The sequence below is a fragment of the Triturus cristatus genome, chromosome 9 (genome assembly GCF_964204655.1).
Source record: "Triturus cristatus chromosome 9, aTriCri1.1, whole genome shotgun sequence".
NCBI lineage: Eukaryota > Metazoa > Chordata > Amphibia > Caudata > Salamandridae > Triturus > Triturus cristatus.
Window position 1 is genome coordinate 935374165 of NC_140592.1, and position 24495 is coordinate 935398659.

Sequence of the window (24495 nt, forward strand, 5' to 3'; positions counted from 1 at the left end):
CATATTAAAGAAGGCACAAACTCTGTCAGGTTTTGGAACTATCCGCTTGGCCCTTTGAACCCTGGACCAACTAGGTTGAATCATTTCTCTGCCAATTAGTATTGTTTTAGCCTGTGCTGAGGTTTTAAGTGAAATTATGTTTTTTTTTTTCAATTTAACTTTTGATATAGTTATAAATTGTACTAAATTATGCATTTAGATAATAGATTTTTCATCGTTTCAAAGGTTGATGTGCTTCGAGCGCTGTGCTACGTGAGCCACTATCTGCAAAAATGTGTCAATAAATACAAAAAATAAATGGTAAATGTCATCAAATAAGTGACAGTCGCAGGGGAGTAACACAGGCCCCTGTAGTTCCTGCAGCACAGGAATGCCCCTAACACTTCAGGGGCCCCCAACCTTTCGTCGGGGCCCCATTCAGCCCAAGGAACATGAATATCTGTGAAGTATGGCAAACTCTGGGGCCCCTCTTCATATTCTGCATTGGGGGGGGGGGGGGGGGGTGAAGAGGAGACATCAGTTTCCATGATGCCACTGTCAGGCCGCCATTGGTTAGTCGAACCCTCACAACCTAATCTTTGCATAACAGATCACAACCACACATTGTTATCGTGGAGAAAGACATACTTCTGGAAAAAATAATGTCAAGTTCATAACCAGGGCTGCAGCTTGGTCAGTAAGATTTGGTGGTGTGAAATTCAGATTTTCCGTCAATCAGGCTGGCATATAATGTTTCAATACATTATTCAAGCAGGGTGCATGAGAGGGGCCTAAGTGGCACTGGAAAGAGAGAGGAATGCAGATTTGTAGAAGTATTAAGAGAGAAAACACAATATTTGTAAAATAACTAACATTTCAAGGGCTGTACCCAACTATTGATCAGAAAATAAATGTATTAGGGGTGGGGGCTACAACCCCCCCACCCCCTGAAGCTACGCCCCTGTTCATTACCAGGTAAAGGAGCAAGGAGGTAAATTCAACAAGCAGAGACAGAGGAGCTTTAAAGCCCTCAGATTTCATCCTGCCCAGTACAGGCCCAGTAGAAGCAGCCAATGGCTGATCCCATCTGCCAAATTTCAGAACGCAGACATCAATAGGATCAAATTCGCTCCAGCATCTACAAAATCTGAAGAAAATTTCACTTTCCCACTGGTCACTGGCAATAAAAGAAAACACACCTGCTTCTCCATGCCTCTCAGGTGCTTTCCTTCGGCCCAGACCACGCCAACCACCTAGGAAGTCAGCAATCCATGTTGTTTCTCTTGGCCGGCCGGTCAATGCTGGCCTTTGAAAAGGTTCTTTATGCCAGGGCTGCTGAACTGATGGGTAGAGGTTTTTTATTCAGTAAGGTACTAGTGGGAACGGGCATGAACAGTGTTTGGAGATTAAGCCACCACCACATACATATCCTCAAGTTTATCAATGTTGCCGGGACAGCTCAGTGCGAACATGTTAATGGGTGCGTGTGTGCCATATTTGTGTATGTGTGTCACAGATTTAAATCCCTACAGGGTTGGCTCAGCTTTTTGATAATGTATCTCTAAGATTGGCATCTCTTTTTTGGGCAAGTGGGTGGGGAAATATAAAGCGCAATCCTTACCATAACAAGGGTGTTAGTAGAGCACACCTTCAGCCCTGAGAAATATCTTGGCGCTACCAACAGATAACAGATGTTTATTGTTACCCAATGGTCCTCATTTTATCTACCTCAGAAGGATGAAAGCCTGAGTTGGCCCGCCTGGATTTAAACTTGTGACCATGAGGTCAAAAAGTGATCCTTAGCGTGGCTGCATTACTCCAGTGAATCTCAAGACCCGGCAACCCTTGAGGTCCTTGCATCAAACAGGAGAGATGTATCACACAATGTGATCCTACAGATGTAAGTCACTAGATGTGCATAGCTGATTGAGGTACATGCAGTAAATACATTACATTCGAAGAAGGGGATAGTGGTAAACCCAAGAGGGGGATTTGTTACAATAAAGCAGGTAGAAGACTTCTTCATGCTAGCATACTGAGCAATGTATGCTTACCATAGGAACACATAATGTATGGCTTTTGGTCCAAAAAAGGTGGTAAACAGAAGAGCGTTAAGGCTCCACATTCCGCTACTCCATTCTGTCTCTCGTTATCAGGCAGCAGACTACACAGAGATTAGAAAAGCCATGAAATCTCACCTCTTCTGCTTTGCATAGGGACTTCGATAAACTCTGGTCCCAGACTCCTAATGTAACCCATACACTTTCATCAATTTTGGCCCAAACCAGGAATTGCATTGATTACTGCCTATCCACGCCTGTACCATTTGAATTGCTTTAATTACTTTCAGTATCTACTATTGCAGTTCTCTTTATTTGGGGCTCCCAAAGAAATCAATACAAAGTTTGCAACAAATTTTTAACCTCTCGGTCAGGAGATTGGGTCGTCTTTTCTCCACAATGCCCATTGTGTTCCTTTGAGAACCTGCATTGGCTCCCTGTACAGAAGCTCCTGGTTTTTAAATGTCCCGTCTTCTGTCATTGTGTCTCCCATATACAAGGCCTCTTATTTATTCAATCATGAGTTTCCCACTATAGTCTTAGACGTTTTTTGTGCTCTACCTACAATCCGTGCTCAACTGACGATTTGGTGGAACAACTTTTTCTTACCTTGCACCAAAGCTGTGGAATACTCTCCAGATCTATCTGTATTCAGAGGAGAATTTCTTGAAATTTGGACAGGGTTTCAAGATTAGGTTCTTTTGAAAAAAAATTGTGACTGTAACAATTTTAGTACCAGGAAGCCCTAGCAGAAAATCAAATCATGTAAGCAAAGAAATATATACTCACAGCAGTTTGATACTGCAATCAGTATGCTTCTCTAGGCACATATCTTATACCAAGATAAACATGGTGTAATTGTACGTTCTGCAATGTTTGCGGAGAAGTGAACCAGTCCATGCGGTTGCTACAAGATCTGCCCTTAGGACCTCCTACATCATTGGTCACCATGTGTGTTTTTTATTGTAAGTTCTTAGGAGATTCCTCAGTTCCCTTACAGCTATGATCAGTGCCTCGCCTGTCGCTTCTCTGGTAGGCTCCAGGTCTGATTATTACATTTAACCATATCAGAGACTGCCTCAATACCTTCTCAACATGCCCAAGAGGAGGTCTAGCATACAATGGCATGACTAGTGTGTGGAGCCAGCGGGTCCAATCCTGATCTGTCCCAGCACTGACCATTGCACAGGCTCCATATGCCAGCTATAATCATCTTTCAGAGCATGTGCACGGTCTTTCAAGCTTTTCTCAATCTTGCTTCACAACATTTGAGAGACAAGATCTGATGCCATGCCACTACCCATTCAGCAAGTGAGTGATTGTTGGCCATTCCTATTTTAGAAGACAGTGCGCGAGAGATCAAGGCTTTACATATGGATCAGGAAGTGTGAGAGGGTGGCAGGCCTATCATGCAAAAGTAAAATAATTCTATCAGACCTCACAGAAAATACACAAGTCAACCAGCAAATAATATCCTGCTTAAAACTGGGCACTCGTGGACCACTAAATTCCTCTTTATAGCAGTGAGATAGGGTAATGTGAGTGGGGAGTAAGGGACATGGGCAAACACAGTACAAAGGGAATCACTGACTTTAATCTGCTGTAAGTTTCAGAAACCCTTCTGCTTGACATTTGTGGAGAGCACGTCCATTGAGAAGTACCTTTGCCCATGACACCCATGCCACATCTGAATGGGCGGACCAATGCAAACCAATGAGAAGATCTGTAGCATTGAGAACATTTGTAAGAAGGCACAGACGCTTTAGATCCTCCCGCAGCAGTCTAAAGATGGTCAAAAACCTGAGTGGGGGATTGTAAACTGTCGCTAGCTCTATCTGCAGGCACGTGGCAAAATGGATGCAAAATGCCACTTTTTGAATGCAAACATCATAGACACCAAAGAGTCTGAAAAATTGCACTGGTGGTAGAAGTTTCAAAATACAGAAAGGCACATAGTGTGAGCAAGCATTAAAATATTAGAAAACAGATGCCAACTGGCATCAAAGGAAATCAAAGGGTTTCTTGTAAAATCACACTTCTTAAGGGTGGTCGGACCAGCAACATTGCGCCTAAAGGCACTGACAAAGGCCTGTGTCCCAGTACGATTTTGGAAGGCACCAGGACATAGCTTGGGACTGATGTTCTAAGAGACAGACCACAGAAAATGTTGAGAGCAAGTTGTGAACCAAATGTGATTGATCAATATTAGGGGCTGCTTTAGAGATAGGTTAAAGCTGTAAAATTGCTGATTTTTAGCTACCAGCATCCACCACTAAAGCATAGTATTAACCGTCAGTGCAGGAGTAAACAGCTGACAGAGAACCGATTTTATGTATAATATTTGGTCCAATGATATGTTATGTGAAAGAGTTATTGTTTGATTTTACTCAATGTAAGTTTTACTAAAGTCAATTTATGGTTTTTCTTTTTGATATTTCATATCGAAAAATTAAATCACTGCTACCTTTGATTTATTATGAATTATCTTATCCCATAAGATTTGCTGAGGCATTTATTAATTGCAGCCATATAAATCATTTAATAACTTTTATGAGTTATTTTAAGTGATTCTAAAAGGTTAAGCCTAATATTTGAAAGAAACGAATCCAGTTAAACCAAAAACTGCTTAGAAAATAAATCAACGCAGGCTGTTTTTGAACACTGAAAATGGTAATTTTCGGCTGGGGAAAGCATTAATTTCACAGACCAAAAAAACGCAAAGTTCGCTGCCGGAAATGTTTGCTAATGCAATGCGCATTTCATTGCACAGTCACAAAAATAATAATAATTGACTACTTACAGTCAGCCAGTCATAAATGTTTAGTTAGAGAATATCTCATAAAATCTGAAGAGCCACAAACTCATTACAATAGCTCGTAATTGAGATCATACATAATAAAATGCCTCCAGTGTATAGGGTAATGAAAACAACATCATTAAAATTGATGACAAATGTAAAAAAATAAGGGAACATTTCTAATGTATGAATTTTATAATATGCCGATTACACTAATTAATATACCGCTTGGAGCATATATATATATATATATATATATATATATATATATATATATATATATTACCTACTGGCGGTCGCCAGTAGGTAGTTATAGTTAGGACCCTGTTTCCATAGGAAAACCGCAACATTCTATTTTGAATAACTTTGGCGCCGGTCGACGAATCCTCGCGAAATTTTCAAAATAGGTGGGGCGCTGCGCTCCGCTCCTACCCTGAAAGTCTCGGGGGGATTCGTCATGCGGGGGCTGAGATAAAAGGGGGGTCCCAAAACGCGTTTTTCCCATGCATTTTTCCATAGGACCTTTAGACACAGCTACAGCCCGAACGGCTGAACAGAGTTCCTTGAAATTTGGCAGAGAGGTAGTCTACAGGTCATGGAAGTGCCTTTTGTAGGTTTGGTGTAAATCTGTTCAGTAGATTCTGAGAAAATAGCCTTTAAATCAATATATATATCTGAGCCAGCTTACGGTGCGCTTACGGTGCGCTTACCGTACGCGTACGGGGACGTGCGCGAGCGCGAATCTGATTGGCTGTTCGATCTAAGTAAACATTCGAATCGGTCGAAACCAGGAAGCGGCGGCCGCCATTTTCTCTCTCGCACTCTGAGGGGGGCAGCAAAAACAAAGACAAAAACCATCTAAAAGGGCAGTATATTCAGTTCTTAACCACCCAGCATCGATATAGGTGTCCCCAAACAACTCCCAAGGCCAAAAAAACAATTTTATTTTTTTTCGAAAAATCGCCGATTACGCTTACCGTACGCGTACGGTTAAAATTATAAAAAAAAAAAAAAATTATCCTCACTCTCCACACCCCGTGTGCAAAAGTTTCCTCGAAGGGCACCAGTTGTGCATAGCTTATTTCACCACGAAATAGTACAAATGAATACCTTTTCACAACGAAGCGCATAATATGTCCCCCATGTGCGCACGGTGCGCGAAGCGCATCGTGCGTACATGGCCCATCCCGCATAACGTGGGAACGCGGTGCGCACAGCGCACCGCGTGACCACCGTGCGTGCACGGCATTAACTGCGTAAAGTGGGCGCGTGGTGCGCGAAGCGCACCGCGTGCTCACTGTGCGCGCACGGTGCGCGAAGCGCACCGTGCGCGCACGGAACGAACTGCGTTAACTGGGCGCGCACGCCACGAATGGCGTAAAGTAACTTAGCATTTAAAAAACCGTACAAATTCACTGAAAAAACCATAGGTTTCACACACAATATAGTTAGGAATTAGCATTTAAAAAACCTTGCAAATTCACTGAAAAAACCATAGGTTTCACACAAGTTATAGTTAGCTGTACATTTCACTCGTAAAAAACCAATGAAATTCCCCCGTTATAGTTAGTGCAGGCAACTATAACTCACGCGACCGCAATCCTCTGCTGATGACATATGTGTCTTTATGAAAAAAAAATATTTGTAATATATGTATAGCTAAAATTTAATGGAAGAAGACATGGGCAAATAAGTATCTAAATACAGTATTAGCATCAGCAGAGGATTGCGGTCGCGTGAGTTATAGTTGCCTGCACTAACTATAACGGGGGAATTTCATTGGTTTTTTACGAGTGAAATGTACAGCTAACTATAACTTGTGTGAAACCTATGGTTTTTTCAGTGAATTTTATATATATATATATGGAAACTTTGAAATATGCACTTGAAACTTTTGGACAAACGTGCTTTCATCCAGATTGACAAAGACAGGGAATGCCGAAACGCGTCTCTGGGAAGCAGCTGCGTAAATAAAGTTCTTAACCCCACCCTCCTTTTGAGTGACAGGACTCTTCTTTGAATCTAAGGAGGTTCTCTTGATATATAAACATATATATATACATGTGTGTATGTGTATAGCAAACCTTGCGAAAATCCATATTTTTCACTGTATATTTTTGTATACATTTCCAGCTGCCTACATGCTACACAGTTTGCTAACTTTACCACTATTTTTGTGATCCTTGTCTTACACAGTGGTCGGCTGTTAGGTTAGCTGCTTTCTAGGCATTTTTGAATCAAAGTTCGATTTTGGGTATGTGACTATAATTTGAATTGACGTTCTTGCCTGTGCTGAACCTCTGCTCTGTGCCTGCAGAAAATTAGAACTGCTGCTACCTGAACCTGCTCTGTGTGAGCTCCTATCATCTTTTCTATTGGGTGGGGGGTGCTGTGTGTGTGTGTTTGTGTATGAAACTTGTGATGCTCTTTTCTATGTTCTACCTTTTATGGTGTGTGTATGTGTGTGTGTGGGAGGCACTGTGAGAAGCATTGCTACTGCCTTGTGCTATGCGTGAGGGATGCTTGCAGTGATGTTTTGCATGGTGTGTCAGTTGTGCGTGTGTCGTATGTGTGTGGAAGGGGAAGAATTGACTGTTACAGGAGCCCCACTCCCTGTGCAAGGGCCCAGTGACCAGACCGACAATCAAACAACAACACATTCACTAATGCCCTACAATGTAGCAGCGCCCACTCCCTCGGAAGGTATTGAGGTCCAGGTAGAAGATATCCAGAACAATCCCAACAATAAGAGGGAGGTAACACCCCAATCCTTCACATGGTGCTGAAGCAGATTCAGTAGCATAACAAGTGTGCTCAAAGAACTGCCCACATCACAGGCTCAAAGCTTGAAACCCCAGAAGTGATGACCCCTCTCCCCTTCACTCCTGCCCTACAGTTTCAGAATGAGCACTGCTGAGTATGAAACACCATAACTCCAACCACTATCTGCGGCAAGGTAAGCCACTTTAAATATGCTAAACAAACACTGCTGTATAGTTCTTTCTGTGTACACCAAGCACTTATATAAACCACCATAGAGAGTAGCGTAAAATGAAACCTTTCCAACTTATCAAATGATTCATATATCTTTGTATTAAATAAAAGGAGCTCGTGATGCACTGGCAACAGATCAGTCAGCAGTGCCCATGCCAAAGAAAACTGTGAAAGCTGTAAGTCACGCTTCTTATCCCAGTGGCGCAGTGCTTGGTATTAAATGTCTTCTGCATTGTGAATTGTTGTGTGAGTGTGTGTATTTATATTTACTGGAGAAGAAAAACGTTACAGGGACATTATAGTTAGGCTGACATTTCACTCATACAAAACCAAAGAAATTTAGCAGTTATAGTTAGCTGAGCTAACTATAACTCGCCCCCTTTGCAATGCAATGTTTATGATCACATATTATATCACTCATGACATGGTCAGTTACATCACTTATGACATCTCAAATGACATCACTGATGACATCATCCAGTGACTGTGAGTGGTTTTTAAAAAGTCTATGAGTGTTACATATATATACACCAAGGTGTATTGATGAATCAGTGAGTGTATGAGTGCCTGTATGGATGATTCAGTGGGTGTGTGACTGATTGTATAAGTGAGTGATTGGGGTCTCAGTGAATGTATTGGTGAGTGAATAGGTTATCTGAATGTTTGCATCAGTCTGTCAGTTGGCGTCTAAGTGGCTGTATTGGTTGGTGAGTGGGTATGTGAACGTCTGTATAGGTGCGTCATTGGTTATCTCAGTACCCGTATGGGTGTATGAATGTCTGTTTGGTTGGTTGAGGGATGTGTGACTGCCTGTAGAATGAGTCAATAGGTGAGTCAGTGGCTGTATTGGTTAGTGAGTGCATCTGTGAGGAGCTGTATGGGTGACTGTCTATGTATGGCTGTGTTGGTGAGTGAATAGATGTGTCAGTAGTATATGGGTGAATATCTTCATATGTGAAAGGCATCATAGGTGAGTGTTGGAGTATATGAGTGAGTGTATGTGTGACTGGGTGATTGCAAGAGTGACAATATGAGTGAGTGTGTTCTTGTGTCAGTGACTGTATAGGTGAGTGAGTATGTGTTAGTATCTGTATGAATAAATGAGTAGGTGTGTTTATAACTGTATAGGTGAGAACATGGCTGTGTGATTTACTCTATAGGTGAGTGAGTAGGTGTGTGAGTAGCACTATGAGTGACTGACTGTGTGTGAGTGGCTGTTTGGGTGTATGAGGGGATATATCAGTGGCTATATTAGTGCGTGAGTTGGTGTATGAGTGGCTGTATGGGTAGCTGAGTGGATGTGTGTGTAGACCTATGAATCAGTGAGTGGCTGTGTAAGTACTGGTATGGGTGTGTCAATGGTTTTGACACAGTTAGTGTGGAAGTTGGACTGGGTGTATGAAAGGTTATATTGGGGAGAGTGAGTGTGTGGTCAGAGACTCTGTGACACTCGCCAGGGCAAGTCTTTAATGAAATGGGGAGGGGGCCATGGAGCCTCCCTCCCCTGCCGATTATGGCCCCGGGGACCCAATCCCCAAGGGCCCGGCTATTTATTATTTTTAAAGAAAGGGAAGGGGGGCCACGTGGCCCTCCTTCCCTGGGCCAGATTTGGCCCCTGGAACCCCATCCCCAAGGCCTGCACTTTATTTATTTTTTATATGGGAGGGGGGCTGCGCAGCCCCCCTACTGAGGCAAAATTCCGCCTTGGGGACCCCATCCCCCAGGGCCAGGCCTTTGTGTATTTTTTATTAACGGGGAGGGAAAGCTGTGCCGCCCTTCTTAATGGGACAATATTGTGCCGGGTACCCAAACCTCCCGGGCATGGCCAGATCGTTGGGGACTACACGGGGAGCCTGAAGGACTACGCGGTCACTGCCGGCTCCCCACCTCCTGCAGGAGCCGGCATTGCTTTACGACAGAGGGAGCTGCAAACATGCACCTGCCTCTGTCCAAAAGCAATTCTGCTCCACTTCATGGAAGTGAGAGCATTTAAGCCATAGCAAACTGCAATGTCTAAGGGGTGAGCAACCCGGGACATTGCTGGAGCTGGCCCTGGGGGGAGGTGGCCCGAGGGCCATGTAGGGGTACTGGAGGGGGGGCGCACAGCCCCCTCCTCTGTTCAGTAATGTGGATATGACTTTTGGTTGGCATCGCTCTTGTACCACCTTGCATGGTGCAAGAGCAACACAAACCGAATCATAAATATTGCCCTCAGTATCTTAGACTACAAGTATTTTAGCCTTGCTGGCATTCACTCAGCATGTCAGAATAGCAATCTAATATACCACTCTACCTCTGTCAGGGTCGGCCCCTAGTGGAAATTACACTTGACTGGTTATAAATGATTTCTACTGGATACAGCTGCTGTGTATAGTTTTGAACATTACACTGTTTGTTCCGTGCGGAAAAACGTGGGGAATTTTACTGCATAAAAAATATATATTCTGATACTAAATAGACATAAATCACTAAAAGCAATTCAAAGTTGTAAGTGAATTCAACTGGAAATTTCTCTATTGTCATTCGGTAAATATCCGAACTAAGACCCATACTCTAGGACTAGACAAATGAACAACACTGCAGCTTTGCATTCTGCAGTGCAACCAGGCCCATACACCCTGTTAGAAATTGAGTTTCTAGTTGGCTTGGGTATACAGCTAAGCCAGGCAGAACCCACCACTCTAGTCAGGGTAATGGACTTACACACACAAGATAACCCCTGCTCATCCCCTTGGTAGCTTGGCAGAGCAGTCAGGCTTATCCCAGAGGCAATGTGTAAAGCTTTTGCGCAACACAAACACCTGTAACACACCAGGCACACCACAAAAATATCCTTTCTTTTATACATAAGGCACAGACCACATAAATCATATAATCATTTTGCCACGAGGCAATTGTCATACATATAACAGTTAGGGCACTAGGTACATCAGGGCATACAGAAAAGGCATAACATGACATAATACCTAGCCTTAGGATTTAAAACAAATGTGGAGATTATAGGCAGAGTTCAGACCCAAGTGTGCTCATTTGAACCAACTGCCCCCTGTAGGGAGACGCAGCAGCCCACAGACCCGTGGCGCAGCCGCCGAGACACGTGCGGCCGGGGCCCGTCTTGGGCTTGCACGCAATTGTCACAAGAATAAAGCAAATCCCCCAAAAGGTCCAAAAAGTGGCAGCTGCCCACGATTGCGCATTGCAGCTGCTGGTAACCAGAACACGTAGGAGACATTTCCTAGTCTCATATGTCCAACCCCTAACAAGGCCTGCCCACCTGTGTAGTGAGCACCGAGAGCCGAGTGTGACCTCTGTCGAGGATTCCTGCCCACTCGGCTAACTGTGAGAGGGAAGTAGCCAAAGGGTTCTCCCCCTTTGGAAGTAGTACCACCGTGCTACTCGTTAGCGAGTGCACCGCCCTGGAGCACTCGTGCTGATTCACTTGCCGGCGCATACCTTACTTCAACCAGGTGGCCGGTGGGAAATCAAGCTTCCTGCCCCCCTGGTGGAGTCCCATCTGCAGGGAGGGGCACACCTCGTCAGCAGAATCGGGAGCCCTCCTTGACTCGGCTCGTTAAAGGCGCGAGGATCTTTGTGTTTCCCGGCTGGGTGCGCAAGGGAGGCTCCTGCTTCCTGTGTCAACGCCCGCGCCCGACGCTGGTGATCGTGGCCCTCTGCTCTCTGCCCTCTTCCGGGCTACGGTCAGAGTGATCACTTCCTGCTTGCCTGGGGCAAAGGCGGGGGAGGCTTCTTTGAGCAAACCAAGCGCCCGGTGTTTTTTTTAGGATTGTGCACAATTTCAGCAAGCAGTGCAGAAAAGTTCAGGGTAGTAGCAATAATTTTACCACCAATGAAGCTCTAGCACCCTCAGAGTAAGTGAGGCACCAGAAATCCCAAAATGACGTGTAGCACACAGAAGGAAAGTCCAGCGCTGTGCATGGTACATGGCAACGAAAAGCACTCCTTTCTTCTATGTTGCACAAGGAGCATATGCCTCGGGCTCAAGCAACAGGACTTAAAGCGCACAGGGCTTTCAGGGATTAAGGCCTCAAGTAAATGCACACTGGAGACTTCCCCTCAGAAACAAAAAACGCACAGAGGTTTCTTCAGTAATGATGCACAGGGAGGCTCTCAGCAACCAAAATTGAAGCGCTTCACCATGTGCTTGAATTTTGCAAGGACAAGGGGCATAACAGCACTCCTTGGAGATCACTGGGGGCACCAAAGCTGGAGTGCAGGTAGTAGTCCAGCACACAGAGTCCTTTTGGGCAGGTCAGCACAATAAGTAAAGTCCCATGGTGGTTCCTCCTGGCAGCATAAGAACTTCTCCTGACTATGTGCTGTTTGTAGAGCCAGCAGCGTCTGGTTACAAGTACATGCAGTGTCTAAAAATCATGGGGTCACAGCCCCGGTACTTATAGTCCAAAAGTCTTTGTTCTGGGGGCACTTCAAACAACTTCCAGAAATCCACAACACCCCCATTAAATCCCAAGCCCTCGCTCAAGACACACAACAGGGGGGCAGAGACAGCATTGTGAAAGTCAGGCACAGCCCTATTCTGGTGCTGGTGCAACTCCTCCCACCACTATAAATGCAACCAAAGTCTTTTCAGCCCAGTGCTGAGTCACCTAGGAAAGGCAGGATACACCTCACCACCCCCCGTAACTGTCTAGAGTGAATGCACATCCCCTTCTCCTGTAAGTCTGAACCAGACGGTGAATACACAACCAGGCAGGGCACAAAGAGTAATAAGCACACAGAAATGCCCACTTCTAAAAGTGGCATTTCTAAAATAGTAATAACATATTCGCTTTCACCAATAAGCAGGATTTATTACCACTATTCCAAACATACCAAACATGGCCATGCTACCCCTTTCTTATCAGAAATTACCACTGAAAGACATATCAGGAAATCCCCAATGTAAACCTATGAGAGGGCAGCATCACAGCAGTGAGAAACCAAATAGGTTGTTTGTCACTACCAGGACATGCCACACAGTTAAAGCACATGTCCTCCCTTTTAACTACACAGCACCCTGTCCATGGGGCTAGCTGGGGCCTAACTTATGGGTGACTTATATGTAGTAAAAGGGAAGTTTCGGACATGGCAAACACTTTAAATGCCATGTCACTGCGACAGTAAACTGCATGTGCAGGCCCTGCAGTGGCAGAGGCCTGAGACAGGTTTGAAAGGCTACTTCGGAGGGTTGCGCAAGCAGCGCTGGAAGCCCACTTGTAGCATTTAATTTACAGGCCCAGGAGATATGGGATACCACGGTACAAGGGGCTTACAGGTAAATTAAATATGCCAAACAGGTGTAGACCTATCTTACCAAGTTTACAGTTTTGCTGGTTTGTAGGATGCCACATACCACAACAAAACCACACCTCACTATAAGCCAGAGAGAAACTGATCTTTCACTTATTGAGTGAATGCTTCTAGGGACAGCTCAGCTCCATCAAACACTCAAAGGCTGTCTAACTGGTGATGCCTGGCCTCGCTGGTGCATGTGTCACCATCCCTTCCTCCTCCACCAAGTCAGGGTTTCCCTCTGCAGTGGCAATATTTATTTATTTATTTACGGTTTTTGTAGAGCGCAACACTCATCCCAGGGGATATCACGGCGCTTATACCGAGCAGAGACAACTGGAAACTGAAGCTGGGGATTAGAGATTGGGAAAGAGATGGGTTTTCAACTTTTTTCGGAACAAAAGATAGTTTGTAGTGTGTCTTAAATCTACAGGAAGCTCATTCCACCTCTTTGCTGCCAAGTAAGAAAAGGAACGACCCCCCGGTCTAACTTTAAAAATACGTTTTGTCCTGGCCAGTGCTGATTGAAGTGATCGTAAGTGTCTGGTAGGGACATAAAATTCAATCTTCCCTTGAAGGATAGTGGGACCTGTCTTATGCAGAGCCTTATGAGCATGGCTAAGCAATTTGAAGGCAGCCCTCTGACGCATCGGAAGCCAATGAAGTTTCTTCAAACATTCCGATGCCGAGTCTAGCTTGCCTTTGTTGCAAATAAGTTTGGCCGCCAAATTCTGCAGTACCTGTAGGCGAGAGAACAGATATTCATTCATTCCCACAAACAGCGCATTGCCGTAGTCTAAACGACTAACCACTAGAGCCTGTGTGACCGAGCGTCTGCAGTCCAGAGGTATCCAGGGAAATAGCCTAGTGAGAAGTTTTAGGATGGCGAAACCCTTGCCACATATGGATCGTACATGGTCCTTCATGGACAAGGCGTCGTCCATGATGATCCCCAGATTCCTGGCATGTTGTTTTGGAATGGGGGCCGAGCCTAAGGAGGGTGGCCACCATGAGGCATCCCGTACCCGTTTGGCGCCACCAAATAAAAGAATCTCCGATTTTCCTGCATTCAACTTTAAATAGTGTGAATGCATCCACTGGGCCATTTCTGAGAGGCAGTCATGTAATTTAGTTTTAGTGATGTCAGGCTTCTCATCCAAAGCCACCATCAGCTGCGTGTCATCCGCATAAGAACAGATGCCAATGCCCCATTTCCTTCCAATGTTGGCAAGAGATGACATATAGACATTGAAAAGGGTAGGGCTTAGTGAGGCACCCTGGGGGACCCCGCAGCTGATGGATTTAGGGCTGGAATGGAACTGACCCATGTGTACTGCTTGAGTGCGATTGCTCAGAAAAGAATGCAGCCAGCTCAATGCAGTGGATTGAACTCCTTTGCTCCGGAGTATGTTCAACAGGCAATCGTGGGATACCGTATCAAACGCCGCTGACAGGTCAAGCAGAATCAGTGCCACTGCTCCCCCTTGATCGGTGGAGGATCTGATACTGTCCGACACTGCCAGCAGCGTTGCTTCGGTGCTGTTGTTGGCTCTAAAGCCAGTCTGAGAGGGATCCAGGAGGAGGTTGGTTTCCAAATACCTCGTCAATTGTACATTTACCAATTTCTTCAAAACTTTGGAGAGATAAGGAAGCTGGGAAATAGGTCTATAGTTCTCTGGATTAAGAATGTCAGAACCGGCTTTTTTCAGGAGAAGGATCACAGAAGCATGCTTCCAAGCATCCGGGAAGATGGCAGTTCTAAGTGATTTATTAAAAAGTTGTGTGATCAAGGGGCAGAGCGTGGGCGCAATCTTTGAAAACACAAAATGGGGGCAGGGATCCAGAGGGGAACCGGATTTGACTGTATTCATGGCAGCTAAGACCTCGTCCAATGAGAGTGGTTCAAAACCAGTTAAAGGGGAAATAGTTCCCAAGTCTGGCGGGACTGTTGATGCATCTGTGATGGGCACAGTATTGGGAGGTTGTTCTGTATTACTGTGGACATGTTGGGGGGTGAAAGTGGAGTAAATATTCTCAATTTTCTTGACAAAAAAGGTGCTAATACGGTCACAAGCCTCAACCGACGGTGTTAGTGTTTGAGTGATGCTAGATAGCGTGCTTAGCTCTTTCACTATTTTAAACAGTTCCTTGGCTGAGTTACAATTCTCTTGAATACACTGGGTAAAATAATCTTTCTTAGCGTTTTTAATGGCGAGGATATACAGTTTCCGATTAAGAATATAGTTTAGTCTGGCTACATTATCTTTGGACTGTCTCCAAAGATGTTCACGTTTTTGACATTTCCTTTTGAGATTTTTTAGATAGGGAGTGTACCATTTCTCCATTGTAGCTTTTTTCCTAGGTTCCCGTATTGGGGCTAGTTTATTTAATATTTGCAGTATTCCAGCATCTAATAAGGTGACATCAGTACAGACAGAGGAATCCTCCGGGAATTTAAAATTAACCTCTTGAAAAAAGTTATTAAAATTAGATCCATTAACTGACCTCCAGGCTCGTTTAGAAATCTGAGAGACTGCCTTGTGTTTCCGGGACTTACAGGGAAGGTCAAGTGAAAAAGATATGAGGGAATGGTCGGTCCAGGAAAGAGGCTGGATCTCACATATGTTAGTGGATTCAATGTTGGTGAAAAGTAGGTCCAATGTGTGGCCAGCTATATGGGTAGGGCCCACTACCCACTGTTTGAGATTAAGGATCTCCATGTCATATTCCAATTGGGAAGCTCCCAAGGCATCCATTTTCTCATAATGAATGTTGAAATCACCGACAATTAGATAGTCCTTATGTTTTAAACAGAGTGGCAAAAGTTGGTTGAGCAGTTTAGCGCCAAAATTGATTTGTTGTCCAGGGGGATTATATATTACTGCTCCAGCTAAGATAGTGAGACCCTCATAGAGTACTCTAAAAGGTAAGGTCTGGTGTTCATCGTGGGCAGCTATTGGTTCCGCAAAACATGCTAAATGCTCCCTAAATATCACAGCGACCCCCCCATCTCTTTTACCAGGTCTATCTTGCGTAATAATTTTATAATTAAAGGGAAGGGCATTTGCTAGATCCAGGGCATTGGTGTCGGATAACCAGGTTTCGGTAATAAAAACCAGATCCGGAGACTTGGACGTTAATAAATCCCAAATTTCCAGAGCATGTCTAGGTAGGGATCTGGCATTGAAGTATAGACATTTAAGGTTCACGAGATTTTTAGCATGAGTTATATGATGGCCTAAGGGACATTGATCCATGCTAGACCAACGACAAGCGAGGCAGGAAATAGGTCCATGGGATAATCCTGGGGCCGTTTGAATACAACGCCTGTCCATATTTCCCTTTATTTCAGCATATCTTAGCAACTCGCTACGGGAATAGCGAATGGATGTTAGCTGAGTTCGACTACAGTCAGCAGGGGGTATGGCCCCTGGTCCCGGCTGGTCGCGGATGGGCGCAGACGGGCTTACCTTAGGCGCACCTTCGGCGCGCCATTGGCGCGCCTGCTGCGCCCGTCCGCTGCGACTCGGCCAACACATCGGAAGAAATAAGGGGGGGGGAGCGTGGGCTCCTGGCTCCGCCCTCCGGTTCGCAAGGCTGACCCCTGATTGGTCTGCCGGTCTGCCAAACTCCCCTTTGGCTCTCCACGCAATCGGCACTCAGCTGTGGTGGAACGGAGCCCGGGGATTGGCAGCCAAAGTTGTTAGGGGAAGAGGAGCAGCCTAATTTGCTGTCGTCCTCACAATAGTGCGCTAATGCCTTATTAATTAACTCTAAAGGCATAAGTGTTGCTAAAGCTATTGTTGCTGACACTTACTGTGATGTAGCACTCCCTCCCACAGTCACCCAAGCAAACAAGTGACTGACTGCCACTCAGGCAATACTGCAATACTCAGCCAACACTGCACATGCTGATTTGCTTTATTGCGGGACCTTTCTGCAATATGGCCATTTCTATAGTGAGCAGGTGCTGCTGGCTGCTGGCACCACAACGGGGTGTCACTAGCCTGGGCGTGCACAGTGCTGCATGTTAATGGGGCTCCCAGGATTCAGGGTAGCACACAGGGCCGGCTTTATGGCAGTGCGACTGGGGCAGCCGCACTGGGCGCTGACCTGTTGAGGGGGGGTGCTGTGACCTCAGGGAGGCGCTGTGTTCAGCAATATCTGATGATTGGAGAGATGAGAGGCACTTTTGCAAGTGGTAGGGAGAGAATCCGAGGAGGCGGTCATGGGACGTGGAGGCGCCAAAAGTGATTGTCGCACCGGGCGCCACCAGCGCTAAAGCCTGCCCTGGTAGCACACTGTAAATACGAAGTACAATCCACCATATTAATTTACTCCGCTACATTACTATGCAGAAAATTAATATTCAATTAACTTTCATTATACAAAAAACACTAGCCCCTTGTAATGATTTATTATAATTAACTAGTGACATCACAAACCCCTCGTAGGCAAGGTATATCACTGCAACGCAGCCTCTTACCTACTGTCAAAACAGTAAACAATGTAACTATACCTTCACTGAAGAAGGGCACTCTGCCAAAATTACGTTGTCTTTCAATTTCCTGAAGACATTTTCAGTATTATTTCACTTAAATCCACATTTTCAAAGTAAAAGGCAGAAAATGCCTGTAACTCATTGATTACACTGTTACATGAGAGGAAATCTCTGCTGAAAAACCACACAGACCCATGAGGCAACAGCCCTTCAAAGACATTTTTTCCAAATGACACATGTTTTTCCAAACCACTCTGTAGGGAATGCCTGAAAATGTTTTCCTCGGAAAAATAGCTACACTTTGGAAACAATAAAAGACGTCCTGCTTTTTTGAATTTCGGAACCTGATATATATAGAAACCTTTAGTAATTAACTTAACAATAAAACAAAAATCTATTGTTGCATTCTGTTTTCAGATACTTCATTTCATATTTTTGAACGATGATATAACCATATCTTTTTACAACTGCAGTGTATGCTTGTACAGACTACAGTAATTTATTTTCGATATTCATATTTTTTAATTTATATTCACCATCTTTCAATAATAATGTATTATACGGAATAAAATACCCTCAAATTTATATATGAAGGATATGTCAAGTTGCCAGGAGTGCCAGCAGTTAAGGAGGGGGCTCGTCCCGTGGCCACTTTAAACTATGTGTTCATGGAGCTTCTTGGTGAAATGCATTCTGGGGCCAAGACGGTCTGGCCAGTGTGACAGACCACATGGGCACACTGGCACAGGTGAGGGGGTAGTGGGAGACAGCAAATATTTTTAACAAGGCCTGCAGCAGCATATAGCCCGGACACTTGCTGGTATTTCAGTCCAACCCTGCCAATTGCTGTTGAAGTAGATTAACCTCTTCGACGCCGATGACGGAACGGTTCCGTCATGCACTTCGGTTGGGCTGTGCTTATGACGGAACCGTTCCGTCATGGCCCCGCCCGCGCTCAGAACTTTCAGCACCGCGTGGGAATCCGCGCAGCGCTGAAGAGGCTAGGAACAAATGTGGGAGATTGCATTTCAGGTTTCCTCTCATATTCTGACTTACGGTTGCAAAGGCGCTCGTGTAAAATGGTAAGCAACCTAACGCAATGCTTTGTGAGATGCGAATGCTGAACAAACCTTGGTAAATACACCCCTCTATGTCACAGATCTGAGGGTTTTGGTAGTGTTTGCAGCATCCTCCTTGTGGAGAAACAGCTGGATGGATGGTAGTACTGATCCAGTAAAGCCTTACCTGGTTCCGTGCAGTTCAGACGATCTAGGCTCCCATTATCCGTCGCCATTAGCTTCCTGTTCTTCCATGTGTCTGGCCGAAACGTGTTGCCTCCAAAAGATGTTTCATGTCCTACAATCACAGACAATAAACAGTACATCAGTTTTTTCCAGATCCATTTCAGAATCATAGGTTAGAAACAAATTACCCAATCTATCTAATGATAGAAATAAAAACAGGACTTATGTATTGAACACAGGCAGAAGAGACCAACCTAGGTAGATAATGATGCAGCACCAGTCCCTAATTTTGATTTCTGTTTAAATCCTGTTTCAGGCACAAACTGGAATTTGTACCGGAATTAGGATTTTGACTTTTGCAGTCTTTACTGTATATCAGCAAAGATCTTCGGATATCTTACACAAGAAAAAACCTGGTGAGATAGATGTGAGAAAATATGGGTGGAAACAGGTACAACATGCATCAATTGCATGTGTAAACTCTGATACCATATGGTATTCATCATTCTGATGTGTGAAACTGCAGAATGGGTGAGTGACACTGCACCTCATGTTGATGGCAGAGCCTGTAGACTTGTGTTCAATTGTTTAAATGTTCTTGTCAAAGGCAATAGGCCTTTCTTGAATCTTAGGAATGTTCTGACCAAGCCTGAAGGCCTTGCTGTGTTCACTGTGGAATGCCATATCGTGTTTCACTTGGCCTCTGTCTATAGGGATGCTGCTAGCTTGAGGACATTCAAATCGTCACTCTGTGCCTTGCAATACCAGCAGACTAGATAAATGGGGGTCGATAAATCTTCAGGATAGATAATATGCACCCGGATTATTCTACAAACGTCTCCTGCACCAGCCCTTGTGTTGTAAACTGGTGCCGATAACAATAACCCAGGGACTCTGAGATACCAATGGTAACCAACTTCGGTTGTGGCCCATTAATTTGTGTATGCCCTTGGGCTCCCTGGCGCATTCCTCACAACCAATGTGCTGGGTCGTGTCACCGCTTTACCTTATTAAAAGGGCTAACTGGTGGATCAGGGCTTTTAGTGAGTATTTACAGACAAGAGCCCGAAACACAAATTCATATAATCCCAGAGAACTCACATAGGAAAATACGTACAGGAAAATCCACACCACGGAAGAAGAGAAGGTTAAAAGTAGAAACCAAGAAGGTAAATTTAAAATTTGAAAATCATTACAGAAGACAAAAAGGCAATTGTCAATCAATGCAGAATATTAAAAAATGTAAATAAAATGTAAATCAGCATTGACAGAGGAAATTGAGCCCTAATCTAGTCAACAGCCAGAACTGAATACGGTTGAGCACAAAGTAAATAAGAATCAAAGAGCATTTGTCATAAGAATTGCTCAGTTATAATAAAAGAAAAAACATTAAAAAAATATTCCAATTTCAGATCAATGAAAGGCTTGACATGTAGTCTGCCGCTAAGGAGCGAGGGGAAATCTGTGGGTCGTCTCCCAAATTGAGAGTTTTTTAATACAATTTTAGACAGAGAAACTCTACAGTCACTGTGGCTCGATATAAAAGTTAAACATTATTACCCAATAGTAAAACAGAAAACGCATCACATGGTAATATGACGTTTACTCTACTCCTGTTTTATGCCCTACCACAGGAACAAAGGCACATTTAAAATATAAACAGCATCCCATCCCCGTTCAGCCGCAGAAAATGGCCTTCCATTGAAAACCAGTCCTCTCCAGGAAGATCATGGACAGAAAATAATAACTTGTAAAATGTTTCAGTGCAAACAAGACCGTATAACTAACTGAATTCCATACAATTACATGTAAGATTGAAGGTCACACCTGAGGCTCCTCAGTGCACAGGTAAAGAAAGACATGCACTAAATCTCACAGGCATTTTGAAAGTACACTTGAAAACGGCAAGGACCACTAATGTCAACTATAAAATTTTGTGATATTGAGCACAGTAAAAAAAATGCATTTGAATCTCTCTATTATTCGAGTAGAGCAGAACATAACCAGTTATGGACTTTGCTTCCACAGTCACAAAGGCCTGGTAGTGGTCTTCCTGACAGTGGTAATTTCTCTGGAATATAAATGTATGACCTAACAAATGATCAAGTGTTCTTCAAACAGATATAATCCTAAGGGACACTCATGCACTGCATTGCACATCAGAACAGAGAACTACTTTGTTCTTTTGAAAAATAAAGAGTTCTGTAGCAGCTTGGCTTTTGAAACCAGGCCCTTCCCTTTCACAGTGCCTCAGTATAGCCCTCTCCTGCTGCATACTATAGGCTGCTGCGACTGTGTTGAACTGTTGTTGGCTTAGTCGATCTTTGGGATGCACGCCCAATCCCACCGCTTCACCACCCCCACATCATGAAGAAGCCTCATTTGCCACTACGGTTAAACTGTGTATTCTTGTATACGTTTGTGTCTGTGTGTGTGTAAGCAAGAGACAAAGGGCCACATGCACACACATTAGGAATACCGATTTCCTAATTGAAAATATCTCCAAATCACAATTAGGGAATCAGTATTCCAAATGTATGATTTTTTTTCTCTCAAATAGCCATTACTAGTAGGTCACAAATCGACCTACATCATGAATATTAGTGCGGTAGGTCACAATATGTGACCCATTAGGAATTGCAGCCATCACAGGGATGGGGTGAGCAGACCACCATGTCTATGTTTGCTTTTTATTAAAGCAAACTTTTTTTTTAATGCAGCCAGTTTTCCTTAAAGAAACAGGATGTGTTTAAAAAGAAAAAAATTGAAGTTTGAAGTTTCATTTTTTAAGAGAAAGCAGTGGTCTGTGGGACCACTGCCTACTCTTAAAAATATGTGTTCAATATTCTCAAATGGGAAGTAGTCCTTCCTGTTTGTGAATGGGTTTCAACCACTTTTTAAATGGTCATAAAGTATCACTGTTATGTAACCAGAACCTGGTTGCAAAACAGTAATACATACCATACCGATTTGTTATTTGGAAAGGACGTTCAAAACACGTCCCTTCCAAATACTGAATCGCAAATGAAAATTGCGATTCATTGGCAACTACTGAACAGCAATTTGCATTTTTAGATGTATAAAGGCATTTTTCGGGTCACAAATGTCACCATTCATTCAAAAATGCTTTGTACATATGGCCCCATGTAGCATATTCAAAATGTCTTTGTTTGCAATGTATACCTCACTTTACCACTACATTACTATAGATGAAGTAGATTGTACCTTCTCTTTGAATATTTCCATCTCAACATGGTCAAAAAAGTCAACCGGCCTCTTGCTTTCGCAGTCCAGTTACTCCTTCTGAATTGAAACCTTTTGCCATAAATATCTTTAGAAACTGACATGTCTGTCTGACAGTCTGTCTTTCACTCTTCACTTACCATCTGATGTAAGCAAAATACATCTATCTCATCTCTTTACTGTCAGAGGCCTCCTATTTTACTGATATATTGAAATTATTTGACGAATTTCCCTAATGACGCCCAGACCTATGTTGAATTCTAGTCATTACATTATATTAATTGAATTTATTTGTATTTTGTTGATTGTTTTTGTGTAGTGATAACACTGCAAGGAGTCTGCTTCAGAGCACTTTCTATGGGAAGGGAAAGCGACAGGGGATCTGGAAGTAAGACTATTAGATGATATAGTGATAGGATAAACAGACCGCAGGACACTGAAACCATGACAGTCAGTTATAATTTAGCAAAAAGGATTTCTTTAACATGTGCCTTTTCAGAGGTTTCCTCCATCTCTGAAAGTTGCCCTTGGTGTGAAGTGCCAAAAGAAATGTGTTCTTAAGTTAGGAGATTTAGATATGGAGATATCTGTCCTCACACCATTTGTCTTCTACAGAATGCCTGTAGACGACTTGAGGTGTCGAACAGCAACATCAGTTGAAGAGGTATGCGGGTTGTCGGCCATGAATGACCTTCTGCACGATACACTGGGTCTTGAATTCACCCTTTCCATAGTCAAGAGCCAGCAGAGTGACCAGTTCAGGAGATATATGGCCATGTCACTTGAAGCACAGGATTTGGAAGGATGCCCCAGTTTACACCCTTTGGGGCATGTGAATCGTCTTTGCTGGAGGGCCACATAGGCGCATTACAATCATTGGTCTTGGCTGGCACAGCAGGTAGCACAATAGTGATAAATTGAGGAAGGAGTGGGTGGTTTGAACTCTTTTCATTGGAATGTAGAAGTCGCTTATGTCATGGTACCTGCAGAATGTAGAATGCTCATCAGGAGATGGTGAAGAGCTGCCCGAGAGTTCACAGTGCCACCAAGCCAGAACATTCCAGACGTAGTCCTTACAGATTTGGCTGATGGCACCCAAGTTATTAGCAATAAAAAAACATTTTCAAAGGAAAGTGAAGCTGAACTATATAGAGAGTGTAGCTATATATGTTTTATTCACTGATAAAACACAGTAAAAATTATGTTATGGTTCCAGAACAAAACCTCAACAAAACCTAAACACCCTGTAAATTTGCCACTTATGAAAAAACATAATATGCTGTTGGGCTGTTTGTAAACTCACAATATTTATACCAATACAACTGGACGTCATATCCAAACAAAGAAATAATATTGTATCTAGCATGATGGCACCATAATGTCAAAGATAAGGTGATATGTAATGTTACTGTTGATGCCATCAATATTTTTTGTGATGACATCCATTGTATTATCTGTGAGGTTTTAAGAAGCCTGCTAGTAAAGTTCAACACTGTGGACCATTCCATCCTTTAAAACATTTATTCACAGTAGTGAATGCTCCGGATAGTAACCTTTCATCGTTCCAATCTTTTCTGAGTGACAGGTCTCAGCATATCATCCTAGGCCCTTAAATATGCAGGGCATTATCTTCTACTTGTGGAGTGCTACAGGGGTCTCCCTCTCGCCAGTTTGAACATATATTTGTCTCCTGTGTCTGAAATGTTCCACAATACTGAGATAGCCTTACAATCGTATGCTGATGAAACATGGGTATTTATGACATTTTCGCAGAATTACGCAACACCTTCAAAATATTATAACTTGTACACCTCCATACACAGTGTATTCAATTTGGTATCCATAATGTATTAACTATAACTCGTGCCTTCTCCAGGCACTGCTTATACCGTTATATGTTATCTCATTTAAACAATTTAAAATAATAGTATTTAGAAGAACATTTATTACATTGCCAATCAAACCGTTTGTGAGAACAGATTGAAAGGCAGAGAGGCGAGTTATAGTTAATGTAGTGTGGTTACGGCGTTGAATGTACTGTGCATGGAGGTGTGTGAGTTATAAAATTAATTTGAAGGTGTTGCCTGAATTATAAATTAAAGTTATAAGTATAAGTTTAGAAATTTAGATTTTGGTATACTTTAACTTTTGTTTGAAGATAAAGAATAAATAATGTTATATTAATTTAAAGGTGGTGTGTAAATTATGTATTTAAGGTAAAACTATAACTTAAGAATTTCAAATGCTTGTGTATTTTCAGTTTGGTTTGTATAGAAAGACTACGTTTTCCTAACTATGACAAAGTTTTAACCTTTGGTTTTTCCACTGGATTTCGAAACTTTTTTATTTTTAAGAAATGTTTTTTTG

General features: G+C 43.3%; 1 protein-coding gene across 2 annotated transcripts in view; it reads right to left on the bottom strand.

Moving 5' to 3' along the window:
- LOC146799097 (sodium/potassium/calcium exchanger 4-like) overlaps window positions 1-24495 on the bottom strand; it is a 611785-nt gene that overhangs the window by 548950 nt on the left and 38340 nt on the right. For both annotated transcript variants that reach the window (XM_085626506.1, XM_085626505.1), the window contains exon 2: window positions 18887-18997. In XM_085626506.1, coding sequence (XP_085482632.1) covers window positions 18887-18997 — 111 coding nt within the window. The remainder of the gene's footprint in view (window positions 1-18886; window positions 18998-24495) is intronic.